We start from the raw sequence: 13099 nt of genomic DNA on the forward strand, positions 1-13099 counted from the left end.
CTTCATTTTCCGCTGCAATGAATGGCACGAGACGAGACTGTACTTGGCTTGCGTGCAACCTAAATATAAACACAGAGATGGTACGACGCCCCATAGAGAGTGCATGCCTAGTTATCGATTTAATGTGATGACTCACGCTGCAGCATAACTCAAACCACTAGAAGTGAGTGGGGGGCAATTCAAAATCAGGCGATGACTTCATTTCTGTGTATTTGTGTGCGTGTGAAGTAATCGCCGGCTGCCGTCGTATCTGGAACCTCGCCTTTTAAGTACGCATGTGTATACATTTATATACATACGTTCATACAAACGTGTAGATGTGTATGTATGTGTGTGTGAGCTCAGTCGACCATTTAAGGGGGTTGCTAGTTCGCACTAAGAAATTTAAGCCTAGGTAAACCGGCTTGTTTGGGTAAATTCGAGAAGCAGGCAAACAGCTGCTGCTATTAAATTTCCAGAATTTCAGCAGAAACGCACAGGAAATGCAGAAAAGCCGTACAGATGGTTTCTTCTTGAATGCATGAATATACAAAAATGCATACATACATACAAATATGCCTACACGTAGATCTGCATATGTATACATTCACACTTATTTATAAATGTATGCAAGTAGAGGTTATGTTCGTCAATTCATGTATACATATGTATGTATGTACATACGTACATATAACTGTTTGTTTGTATGTAAATTTGTTTTCTTTGCCAAATTAAGGTTTAAATTTTGAAACTCATATAAGTAAACATTTAAGAAAATGTCTTTATATTTATATGGCCACCTAAGCTGTAAATCATTAAGTAAGGCTTGTTTTGACTATGGTTACTAGCAGCTGGCTTTATAATACATTGATTTTTGAAAGCAGTTTCAATGGAGTGCAATAAACAAAACCCACATCTTACTATTTTTTGTATGTGTGTGGTTGTGCATTTGCATGTGTATTGAGTGAATCAAGTTCACCTCAAAAAGCAATGAAGACGACAACCCAAGCAAAGCAAGCCGGCTCTATAAAAGTGCTGTAGGTGGTTGAGTGGGACGTCAGTTAAAATTGATTTTACTTCCCATGAGTCTGGCGACACATTTTGTGCCGTGATTTCATATTGCAGAATGTTGTTTGTTTGATCAATGAAGCGTAGTAAATAAATTTCAACAAATGTTCATATCTATCTATGCATGTAGTATGTATGTATATATGTAAATTCATAAATATATATGTACATTTTTGTAGGCTTGTATATACATCATACACGTATACGTATATGCACAAACACATGCATGTGTAGAAATGAGTACTTTTTCGCAAGAATATCGATAGTTCCGATCACACTTAGACCATCGCCTGGCTCAAAAAATGTTCCATTAAGTGGCAGCACTGTTACCTGCCGCCATTAAATTTCAAATGAATTTTTAAATTTAACATAGTTATGTTAAACGACACATATATGTATATTATTATTACGGTAAAGGCTTTTTGGAGAATCTCGTTTTTCTCGCCGTTTTCTATATAATCAAAAAAATGAATTATACTAACTCTTGCTACTTTCGAATAATTGATTTGCTCATATGGGCTATGAATTAACTGCTACAAACACATACAAATTGATAAGGATATAAAATTTGAACATTTTTAAAATAATAGCCACGAAGTAAGACCAAGTCAATCATGTCGAAAAGCAAGGAGACTGGTATTGGTACAGATCCAGAGTGTAGCAAAAATTACCATCTGGACAAGAGCGAAAAAGTTGCACTCAAGGACCTGCTACAGAAGAGGCTGCATGAGTGCGGTTGGTACAAAGACGTTGAGGAAAAGATTCGTAATACGCTTCAAGAACGCGGCTTGTCTAACATTACTCATGATCAGCTTTCAGCGGAGATTATTCCGCAAGTAAAGTTCTGTGTTATTTATATGATATTGTTCAGTAAAAGTATTTTCATTAAAATTAGGCACGTGCTCTGGTACCCGAAGAAGTTCGCAAGGAGATGACAATGCGCGTGCGTGAAGCTTTGGAGTCGCCGTTGCCCACCATTGGGAATGGCAAAACATAACTTTAACAGCACTGGCAACGTTCGTTTTATAACACTGAACAAATTAAATAATTCAAATGTTCTAATGTGCAAACGCTCCAAAGATAAATATTAAAACATAAGTTTAAATTCTAGCACATTTTTTTGTGGTTTTTATTAACTTGTAATTAAGTAGATATAGTATATACATGCTTAACGCCTGCTAATGCTAATTATGAATTGCGCCATTAGTTGTGTACAATTGTAATAAATAAACAACTTAATCATAATATATTCGATTACTATGTTAATATATGTATGTATATGTAAGTGTGTGTATTACAACTGTTATCGATACGATTGGCTAAACGAAAATAAAATATACAATAAAATTGAGGGAGCTTTAGGAACGTGGTTGTTGTTTTGTTTTGTGGTTGGCTGCTGTGTGTGAGAAGAATTAGGCTACAAATTATAGATCTAATGGGTCTAATTGCATTACGTTTTCTTTATGTTTGTTTGTTTGTTACTTATTCAATAGCGAGTCAATTGAAAAGTCTTTGAATTTGGCGTTGGAATCATCAATAAATGGCTGCGTTAGCTGTTGTTGTTCTTGTTGCTCCTGTTGCTGTCCGGTTGCTAAAGTTATTGCTGTGGTTGTTGCTGGCAGCATTTTCATCAGTTTGTTGCGTGGTTTGCGCAGAAATTTCGTATTGATTTGAAATTTTTGTGGCTTGCTGTTACTAAATTGCATTTGTGGAGTAATTGTTGTTGTTGTTGCAGTAGCTGCTTTCGCTGTGGATGTCGTCGCTGTTATTGTTGATGTTGTTGTTGTTGTTGTGGAAGTGGTGCGAAAGTTTTGACGCCAGTTTCGCAGCTCTGTGCTGGCTGAACTGTATTCTTTGGACTCTGTTAATGTGGCAACTGTTCCCATTGCTGCTGTTGTCACCGTTGCTGTTCTCACTGCAGAGCCGGCGAAGGCGTTAGTCCCAAAGCATTTAAGAAAGTTTTGCACATGTATTAAACTGTCATTCTCATCCTTATGACGTCGCTGTCGCTGTTTATCTTCGTTCTCATCTTCGGCCTCATAATCCACCGAAGAGTGTTGTGGCGACGACGATGAAAACGTTGAAGAACTGCTGCTGCTGCTACTGAGCTGTTCCCAGTAAAAGAAATATTAGTTTTATTTTATAACTGATTACTCAACACTGAACTTACATCGTCTTCGTCATTATCGCGCAGCTGCTGAAAGCTAATTGCTGTCTGCTTAAGTTTATTGTATGTGTGTGACTGGGATTTGTTGTTGTTGCTGCTGTTGCCATTGCTATTGCCTTGGCGACCACGTCTGGCCAAGATTGAGGACTTCTTGATGTGCTGCTTTGTTTGCTGTTGTTGCTCGCGGTATGACTTTCAGCTAGATTTGGTTAGGTTATCGTCGCGCCTTAGTTGGGACTGTAAAGAGCATAACAGAATGTTAATTAGAAGACTGTCTTTAACATGGGAACAGTTTGGTCAGTTGGTAATAGTTTTTCGTATCTTTCAGCGCTGGCACACAAAAACAACAAACAATTTTGCATATGTGTATTGGTAAGTTTATGTATGTATGTTTTTTTTTTTTTGGCATTTCTCAAATGGCAATGAATAATTGTTGGATGATATACAGGCGGTTGCATTTTGGAGCAAAAACAAAGCACATGAACAATTTCGAATTGCAATTAAGTTGATGAGAAGGGTGGGCATTGTTTGGTGGGCGGCATAAAATCAAAAGTGAATCGAATGTATGGAGAGAGAGTGAGTGAGAGAGAGAGAGAGAATGAACAACACTCATTGATTGGCGCTAACTTGCACACACATACACATGCAGCCACACGCACACGCACACGCACACACTACCTGGTGATGCGTGTTGTAAAGCGCATGATGCGCTGCGTAGGAAGAGGTGGAGGAGCTACTCAAAGCTACATCATCAACGTGAACGCCGCCGCCGCCGTTGCCGGCAATGCCGCCCACACCCCCAGCCAATTGAGCTGGTATGCTAGGATGATGATGGTGCAGCGGGTGGTGCGGATTCACAACATTCGTTATCGTATTCGTATGCGTATTCGTTATCGCATTCATATTGGTTATCGTTATCGGTACTGGTACTGGTATCGGTAACGGGTGCGCGTGGTGTTGCAAACTGCCTGATGTGGTTGTTGTTGTTGTTGTTGTCAATGTTGCTCTTGCTGCTGTGGTTGTGGTTGTTATTGTTGTTGTTGTTGTTGCAGCAACCGCTGTAGCTGACCCACCTCGTCCAATAGCCGCAGCGCCACCGCCCATGCTAACGCCCATCACTGTATGCGCTGCATGATGCAAATGCTGCGGCTGCTGTTGCTGCTGCTGTTGTTGTTGTTGCTGTTGCTGCTGCTGCGATTGCAAATACGATGCGTGCTGTTGTTGATGCGTGTGCAAGTTGTTGTTGCTGCTGGCACTGTTAGCGTTAACATTGCCAAGGCTGTTGCTGTTAGTGTTGTTGTTGTTGTTGCTGCTACTGCTGTTACCGGCGCTGTTATACGCATGGGAAGCGGGCACATGCCTAAGTGGGAAGAGTTTATACAATATATGCAAAAAAGTAACATTCTGCTGTCAGCGCACTTACCTTAAACCCAAGTTGGCAGCACTGCCCATTGCAAGACTGCCAACCGCTGACATTGGTGTCGCAGCATTTGTTGTGGCTGCATTTGCATTTGCAGTATTATTGCTAATGCTGTTGTTGTTGCTGCTGCTGTTACTGCTATTGTTGCTGCTGTTGTTGTTATTATTGCTGCTGTTACGATAGTCCAGAATACTGCTGTTGGCGCTGCTCGCTCGACTGTTGGCCATGGTGGGTGTTGTTGTATTGATGGCAGTTGTTGCCAGCGAAACGGCTGCTGCAATTGTGGTGGCAGCATTGAGAGCATTTGCACTGCTGATGCTGTTCATGTTGCTGCTGCTGTTGCTGGAAGCTAACGTAGGAAATATGATATAATATGATGAGCTGTTTTCTTTTTCTTTTTACTTTTGTTTTTGCGCACACACCTCAATTGTTAGTGTTGGTGATTGTTCGTGTGTGTGTTCATGTGTGTGTGTGTAACTAGCACCATTTGCATTCGTAACAGTGACAAGCACTGTTAGCACACCATTCATGTTAAATTTCGAATGGGAATGGAGATAACATTAAAACCAAAAGGTACTTAAAACTTAACATTAACAGCCGCTGTTAGTTGTGTGCCCAAAATGAAGAGAGAATTGGATAAAAACACAAAATAAATGAATTTAGAAATTGTTTTTTTGGTTTTGCTTTAAAATATACATTTTATTCATTTTTCAAATAAATAAAATAGGAAAATATTAGGTTTTAGTTCTTGTTTTGTTTTCTATTTAAGTTATGTAAAATTAACTTAATTTAATTTATAGATTGAAGTAAAGAAAAAATAGTGGTATAATTTGTTTTGTCTTTTGTGTAGTTTACATTTATAGAAAAAATTAATATAATTATTTATAATATAGACGTAGTTTAGCTTAATATTCGTATTAAGTACAAGTATTTAACCTAAGTTAGAATCCATAGCGATAGAGAATTGTTGTGTGAAAGTGTAAACATTATTTGTACAATTTGTAGTAGATTGTAGATTACTTAAAGAAATTGATGCAATTTGTAGGATTTGTGGTTTGACATTGTAAGAGTATATGTTTGTGTGTGTGTGTGTTGTGTATGTACATGATCACTTGTACCGAGTTAGTTAAACTTAAACTAGAATAGTCATTAAAAGTAATTGCAATCATTTAATTAGTCTGGCAACGCCATGTGGTGAGAACAGTTTTGTTTTGCATGGCTGCTCCATGGTGGCGTATGCATGTGTGTGTGTGGATGGTGAGTGTGTGTGTGTGCCGACACCAATTGAGTGGTAGTGAGTGGGAGGGAGATGGCACTACTTACCATGCGCCTCGGCTTTGGCATTATTGATAGCATTGTTCAGCGGAATCTGGAGACGAGCATTGACGGCCAACAGATGATCGCGACGTGCTATCAAACTGGTCACATGCTCCTCCAGACGCAGATTCTCGCTCTGCAGCTGATGCAGACAGTTCAGCAATGAAGCAACTAAAGAGAGAGTGGGGGGGATTAGCAATGTTGCAAGTGGAAACGTTGCAGCTGTTTAAATGCGCCATACTCACTGTCAAAGTGCTGCGCCTGCTCCATGAGAAACTGTGATCCCTGCTCCCACTGGCGCTCCAGCAACTGCTCCAGACTCTGGGGTATCGGCATGTTGCCATTGATGCCTCCGCCACCGAACATCGATTGCAACGGATTCGGTGCCGGCGTCGCTGTTGCGGCAGCTGCAGCCGCAGCAGCGTTGCTCGCATTGCGCTGCTTGCCGGGAAACGGGACGCCAGCGAATTGGGAGGTCATCGAGTCGGGCGTGTAGATGGCATGATCTTGGACCTCCATGTGCAGTTGCTCCGACAGCTTCTGGGCCACACTGCTGCTGGGATTCACATGGTTGCCCAGCATATGTGTTGCCGTGTGCGCAATGATTGAGCTGTTGCTGTTGCTGCTGCCGCTGTTGCTTGCATTGCTGGCGGGTGTTGCTGGCGGTGTGGGTGCGTTGACGGGCGGTACAGCGGCTGTGGCAGCAACTGTTGCTGCTGTTGCACTGCTGCTGCAACCATTCTGCAGTATGCGCACATCCTTGAGATCCGGTTGCGTGGCAACTGTTGCTGCTGCCGCCGCCGCTGCTGCTGCTTGAGCTGCCGCTGTTGTTGCAGCGAGTGTTGCATCTTTGGCCTTGCGTCCACGTTTGCGCACATTGCTGCTGGCTGCCACTGCGGCTGTGGCTGCTGCAGCAGCATTGATTGCTGCCGTCGTCAGATTCGTGTTCAGATTCGAACCGAACTCGGAGCCCGGTGAACTTGGAGGCGAATCCTTGATGGCGCTGACTGGCAACATGGGCACATCCATTTGTGCCTCGTAGGTAAACTTGAGACCGCCGCCGCTGCCGCCACTGTTGCTGCTGCTGTTGGGCGTATTGTTGCTGCCCAGATTGTGGCTGCTGCCGAGATTGAGACTCAACAAATTGTTGCTGCTGCTGGTGGTGGTTGCTGTTGTTGTCGCTGGGTTGCTCGCCAGATTGAGATCGGGAGTTCTGTTCGATGTCGTTGACGTCGATGAGGTTGTTGTTTTAGCAGCGTTGTTGTTGTTGTTGTTGGTGGTGGTTGTTGGAGTTGTTGTTGTTGTTGTGGTGTGGGAAGAAGCATTGTTATTTGTATTAGTAAATTGTAAAATCTCTAAATCTTGATGTTGATGTTGCTGTTGCTTTTGCTGTTGTTGTTGTTGCTGCTGCGGTTGTTGTTGCAGGTGCACAAATGGACTATTGGCGGGGGGTGAGGAGGAGCTAGAGGCTGAGGCTGAGGCAGTTGCAGATGTGGCATTAGCGCTTGGTGCATTGCTTAAACTAACATGTTGCTGCTGTTGTTGTTGCTGTTGTTGCTGCTGATACAACTGCGTTTGCTGAGCACGCAACATTTTTTTGTTTAATGGCTTTGCGGTTGCATTGTTGCTGCCACTTCTGTAGCATGCCACATGCGGCTGAGCTGGCGATTGTGTGGACATATTGACGGGGGAATCTAACAGACTGACAACAGTCGAGGACATGGACGACGAGGAGGAGGAGCAAGTGGACGAAGCCGAGCTGCCGCCATGCTCTGTGGCAGCTGCAACATTGCCATTGTTGCTACTGCTGTTGTTGCGCGTATTACGCGTGGTTGCCACCGCAGGAGGCGAATCGATGGAGGACGAGGACAATGCCTGCAACATGACAACAGGCGAGGAGACACCGCCCGGCAACATGGCTTGCGGTGGCGGTGTGGGCGTGGCACGATAATGTGGCGAGCTGTGGCGACTGCTGCTGCCACGACTCAATTTCTCAACGGTGCTTGTTGCAGCTGCTGCAGCTGTGTTCAATGTTGCTGCTGTGCTTGTCGCTGGCGATGTGGTTGCTGCTGCTGTTGCTGCGGTTGTTGTTGTAGCTGCTGCATCGCTTTTGCTCAACGCTGCAGCGCGTTTTTTGCCCGATCGTGATTGTGATTTGGTGGGCGTGGTCAATGCAGAGACGGACGAGGAGGAGGCGGAGGAGTTGGCAGAGGAGTGCAACGATTGCTGTTGTTGCAACTGATGATGTTGCTGCGATTGCTGTTGCTGCTGTTGTTGCTGCTGCTGTTGCGATGCTTGCGATTGTTGATGGTTGTGGTGGGTTTGGTGAGTTTGGTGATTTGTATGATGGTGATGATGGTGGTTGCCACTTTCACCAGAGCGCGATCTACTTGTAAATATTGTTGTTGTTGTTGTTGGTGTGGTGGGTTTTTAGGGATTAATGAATGCGGAGACGGGCGAGATTATATTCAACAGGATGTGTGGTGGGTTAGTGAAAAGCGAAATGAGAAAGAGAGAGAAAGAACAAGAGCAATTTTTAGAGTATGCATTATTTGTGTGTGTGTGTTTTGAATTTCCTTTAGTTAGTTGAAATCAAAGGTAAATAAGAAATGAGTTGCAGTGTGGTGAACTTGTTCGTAGTGGTGGTGGTGGATTAAGCGTGGTGTGGCGTGTGTTTTGTGGTGCAACAACAATCAAAAACTATACGAAGAAGAAATCAAATTAACTGAAACTGAAACTAACCACTTGTGGTGAGTAAAAGCAACACAATGCAACAAAACAACAGAAACGAATACTTCAAGTGTTTACAGCAGTGTGGTGAATATTTGCCGTGGTGAATTTAGAAATAATTACCTGCTGCGTCTCGCTGGTGATGCCTCCTGCTCCTGCAACTGTTGCACTCGCGTCGTCTGCTTTTCAAAGCTGATCTTCAGGTTGCCACTTTCTGTGGTGGTGGCCGTCAGATTGCCAGTGTTGCCACCTGATGCACTGCTGCTCACCAATGAACCCAAGGCTGGCGACGATTTCCCACTCTGATGCTGTATAACAGAGCCAGAGCTGTTGTTGTTGCCACTGCCAGATGTTGCATAAGCGCCTCCTCCACCTGTTGTTAGTGGCGACTGTGCGGATTGCTGTTGCTGCGGGGTTCCATGTGCTTCTACAAAGGATTAGCAAGTGTATTAAGAACCATTTTGCTATTTATGAATGGAGTTGCAAAGCTTACCACTCGCATTGCTGCTGTTGGGCAAATTTATGCCAGGTACATTGGCGGTGGACAACGGCACCGAGACATAAAGACTGGGCGCATTGCCGCTACTGCTGCTGGCAGCAACTGTTGCTGCGCTATTGCTGCTGCTGCTGTCCTTGCCACTGTTGCTGCTGTTGCCATGTTTACTGCTGCTGCTGCTGCTCGCCTTGCTCGACTCTGTCTTCGCATAGCTGGCTCCTGCTGAGCTGCTCACACTGCTTGAGGTTGAGGTAGTGGCTGCTGTTGCTGCTGCTGTGGTTGCTATCGCTGTGCCGCTGGTTGCTATCGTGGCGGTCGCTAATGTGGCATTCACTTCAGCGGTCGCCGATGTTTGGTGGGTGGGTGGACTCAACTCGGTGCGTTGCTGCAAATTGGAGATTAAGGATTAAAACGTTAGTTGGAAACAAAACAACCAAAGTGGTGTTATTTATTTACATTTCATATTTCGAAAAATAATCATAAGCTTAATGCTCTTGTTGTTATAGTTATTAATTCCAAGTTTAGCGCAATTTCGTTATTTGCAAACAAAGTTATTAAAAAATAAGCTGGTTGCTAATGTTGAAGTGAAAGTTATAATTATCCTTAAAGCAAATTTATACTGCACATATTAATAATTTGGTTTTAAACTCTAAAAGAAAACCCTAACAACCTTTAAGTCTTTCAAACCCATATCAAACTAATAACATTTGTATGTAAAACATAACTGTTCTTTATAATTTCTTTTTAATTTAGGCTTTCCCATAAGTTCACACCTGTTGTTTGCTGCATCTGGCAACGCTGCAGTATCTTTTTACGCTACTATGAGCAATTACAAATATACTGCATAGTGCAAATATATAAATCACTCATATCGCAGTTTACATTATCAGCGAGAAGCGACCGGAAAAGGCCGCAGTAAATGTTTCTATGGAAAAACTTTTAATCATATTACAAGAAAAACTAGTCAATGATTGAGCTTTGTTGTGTGGGTGTGCGCCACTCATACACACATGCTTACACATATTTTTCATTCATATGTTTCTCGTCTTTTTTTTTGTGTTGTTGCTTCGTCGATAACCTTCGTTCACTTATTGTTACTTCTCGCATCTTAGTTGTTGTCTTTTGCGGTCATTAAAAATGTTGTCGAGACTTCCGGCCGCAAATTGCGGCATGTAAACACACATGTTTACAAACCATAAGAGAAAAAGAAGAACCCAACAAGTATATACACGAGATTAGCATTAACATTGCGCAATAACAGCGCACTGTTAACAGCGATGAACAACAACAAAAAATCAGTGCAGCAAAGCTGCATTTGTTGTTTGTTTTCTTCTTCTTCGCGGGGGAAAGGGGCACGGCGGCGCCGCATGTGTTCCATATAGATTAAAAAGCTGCCAGTCAGCCTCACACACACACACATAGACACATTTATACATAAAAGCGTGTCTGTATGAGTACATAATGCAACTCAAAGCTTATCGGCAGCCGTCGACGTTGCTGTCAATGGTAAAAGCAGCAGAGCAGCATGTAATAAAATGAGTCAGAGTCAGAAGAATGCAGCAACAGCAGCAGCAGCAGCCGCCTGCAGTCAACAACAGTCTGCTGTCAAAACTCGGCGAGGGCAACAAATGCGACTGCTGCTGAAACACAATGGGCAAGTTTTTTCTCTCTCTTATTCTTATTTTATTTTGTGGTTTTCCCATATGCTGCCATATGCACTCGCCTCAATGCATTGTGTGTGTGCATGCGAGACAGCAAATGTTACTTGCAGCTAATGCACAAAACAATAAAGAGCAAAAGCAACAGACGCTGACTGGGAACAGCTATAAGGAGAGACCACCACCCGATCCGTTCCCATACTCTCATTCGGTCTCACGCACGCACACAGAGAGTTGCTCGACTCTTCTCGCACTCTCTCTCTCTCTCTTTGCTCGATGCGTGAGAGGATTGTTGTTTATTTGGGTGGTGGGGGTGCAGTAGCTTGCTCGCCTGTCATTGTTGTTGTAGTTTAGTCACGTAGACAAAAACTATGCAGCTCGCACTGCGGCGTTGCCACCCTGTCGCTCTTACAATTCCAATCAGAGAATTAAGAAATGCTGCTGCTGTTTAACCGCTGACTACCTGGCTAAAGTGTGGAACTTCCCGCCTGTTGCTCTGCCCGAAATAGTGTCGAATTTCGAGTAAACACCTTCATGGCTCATTAGATTTGGGTCAAGAGAAAAGACCCTGGACAATAAATCAATGCAGAGTAGTTGCTTGTCAAAAATAAAGCGAAGACATTCTTCAAATTCAGAGTTTTCTGTTTCACGGTCAAAAAGAGTTCTATGAAAAGTTCCTCTGTGTGGCAGCTGCAGCTGAAACAATGGCTGCCATTGAGTATCGCTGATGATTATCCTGTTGCTGGAGTGGCTAATGGGCCCAGCAACAACAACCCCTTTTTTTGCGACATTTGCGTGCTTTGCATTTCGAAATCGGGAATCGTTTTACTCACTGTACTCTCACTCTCTTCACTTCCTTCCCGTCGACGACGACAATATTTCAATTTTTGTAAATTCTTATTTTATTGCCACGCAGAGCTACAAATTCAATAAGAGCGGCGGCCGGAAACAAAATACCAACTATAAATATTATATTAGCGTGTGTCTGATGCCCCGTGGTTGCTTCTCTGCTGCTCTCAGCCTGATTTTTTTGTTGAACCCTCCATCCGATCCGATCCAATGCGATTTGATGTCGCGGGTAATTGTCGTAGTCGACTCACAACACGCAACGGAAAAAGGGTTGTGTCCTTGTCCTTGCCATTGTGTGGCAGGAATTTCGCAAAAACGCAAACGTGCCACATTCAAACATTGAGGACATTAAATGCTGTCTATCGCAAATTGAAATAAACGACATCGACGGCTGATTGGAACACAACGACTGTGAAGTCTATTAAAACATTGGGGGAGAACTCGATACTGTTTGTATTTGTACATTTGAGTTTTCCGAATTTACATTTTAAATTTCCTTTAACTCTCCCCATTGGTATAATGAGATTCAATACAGTTAATTTTTAATACATCATTGAGTTCTTTTGTCTACTCAAAATAAATGTCAAATTGAATAAAGTCTTTTCTTTATTTGATGGAGCATTTGAAATTTATTTGTACACTCCATATTTAAATAACAATAACTCAATTTGATTCTATCTGTAGCTCCAGATAGGTAAATAAAAGGATTATAATTATCTAGACAACGAAAAACAATTTACGAAATTAAAAAATCCATTATTTCCTTAAAGTCTTATGCATGACTTGCTAAGAAAATGGGGATAAGCTAATCTCTGTGAGAAATAGTTCGCCTGTTGCAAGCTGCTGAGCTCCTATGTCAATTGAAGCCTGACAGCAGCAAAGAAGAATACGAAAAAAACAAGAGTAAACATAAGAAAAGTCGAAGACCTTGTGTCCCGCGTGTACCTGAAGACCTGAGTCTCAGAAGGCAGCTGTAACAAGATCGAAAGCAGGATCAATCAGCCGTCAGGAAGCCGCATCAGCCAGCAGCAACAGGACAAAGAAACTCGGGGTAGCTCTCTGCTCTTGGATTGTGGCAGCTGTCGTAAACTAAGGCAGTACAAACGTGCCACACAACGATGTTCTTGTTGTTTTTCATCTTTTTTAAAGACTGCCACACGATATATGTGAAGACGGTACAATAAGTTATCCTTGAGAGTACGCGCGCAAAAAACACAGAAACAGAAACAGAAAACAGGGAACAAAACTTATCCTCAAGCAAAGTGAACAGCTGTCTGCGACCCTTTTGAACTGCGGGGCAGCAGCTGAGCCCGCCTTAAATGCCACTTACACTAATCAATAATCGCCCGCTTCGAACACATAACATACAGAGATACTCCTATATCTTTCTCCTGGGGATCCCGTTCGAATGTCAT

The 13099-nt window shown here is 42.9% G+C and overlaps 2 protein-coding genes across 8 annotated transcripts in view; one reads left to right on the forward strand and one right to left on the reverse strand.

Annotated features, from left to right (window-relative positions):
* The first annotated feature begins 1460 nt into the window (after positions 1 to 1460).
* Positions 1461 to 2157, forward strand: LOC117575499 (enhancer of yellow 2b transcription factor). The gene is made up of 2 exons (XM_034259742.2): positions 1461 to 1883; positions 1943 to 2157. The coding sequence occupies exons 1-2, from the start codon at positions 1662 to 1664 to the stop codon at positions 2042 to 2044; spliced, it is 324 nt and encodes a 107-aa protein (XP_034115633.1). The 5' UTR covers positions 1461 to 1661; the 3' UTR covers positions 2045 to 2157.
* A 372-nt stretch (positions 2158 to 2529) lies between these two features.
* LOC117575494 (protein AF-10) overlaps positions 2530 to 13099 on the reverse strand; it is a 31224-nt gene continuing 20654 nt past the window's right edge. The window contains exons 7-14 of one of the 7 annotated variants that reach the window (XM_052008126.1): positions 9175 to 9562; positions 8805 to 9108; positions 6197 to 7164; positions 5958 to 6122; positions 4638 to 4983; positions 3893 to 4574; positions 3218 to 3451; positions 2530 to 3155 (exon numbers count right to left, since the gene is read on the reverse strand). In XM_052008126.1, coding sequence (XP_051864086.1) covers positions 3410 to 3451; positions 3893 to 4574; positions 4638 to 4983; positions 5958 to 6122; positions 6197 to 7164; positions 8805 to 9108; positions 9175 to 9562 — 2895 coding nt within the window. In that variant the 3' untranslated portion in view covers positions 2530 to 3155; positions 3218 to 3409. Of the gene's footprint in view, positions 3156 to 3217; positions 3452 to 3892; positions 4575 to 4633; positions 4984 to 5493; positions 6123 to 6196; positions 7165 to 8804; positions 9109 to 9174; positions 9563 to 13099 lie in introns of those variants that run through there. The other 6 variants (XM_052008127.1, XM_052008128.1, XM_052008129.1 and 3 more) reach the window with 6 other exon arrangements.

This window comes from Drosophila albomicans, chromosome 2R (genome assembly GCF_009650485.2).
Source record: "Drosophila albomicans strain 15112-1751.03 chromosome 2R, ASM965048v2, whole genome shotgun sequence".
NCBI lineage: Eukaryota > Metazoa > Arthropoda > Insecta > Diptera > Drosophilidae > Drosophila > Drosophila albomicans.

Bases quoted from the DNA above. Each gene is read 5' to 3' on its own strand.
- LOC117575499 (XM_034259742.2), top strand. From the start codon at position 1,662: ATGTCGAAAAGCAAGGAGACTGGTATTGGTACAGATCCAGAGTGTAGC. The intron at 1,884-1,942 runs GTAAAGTTCTGT...CATTAAAATTAG, and splicing joins CAGCGGAGATTATTCCGCAA to GCACGTGCTCTGGTACCCGA.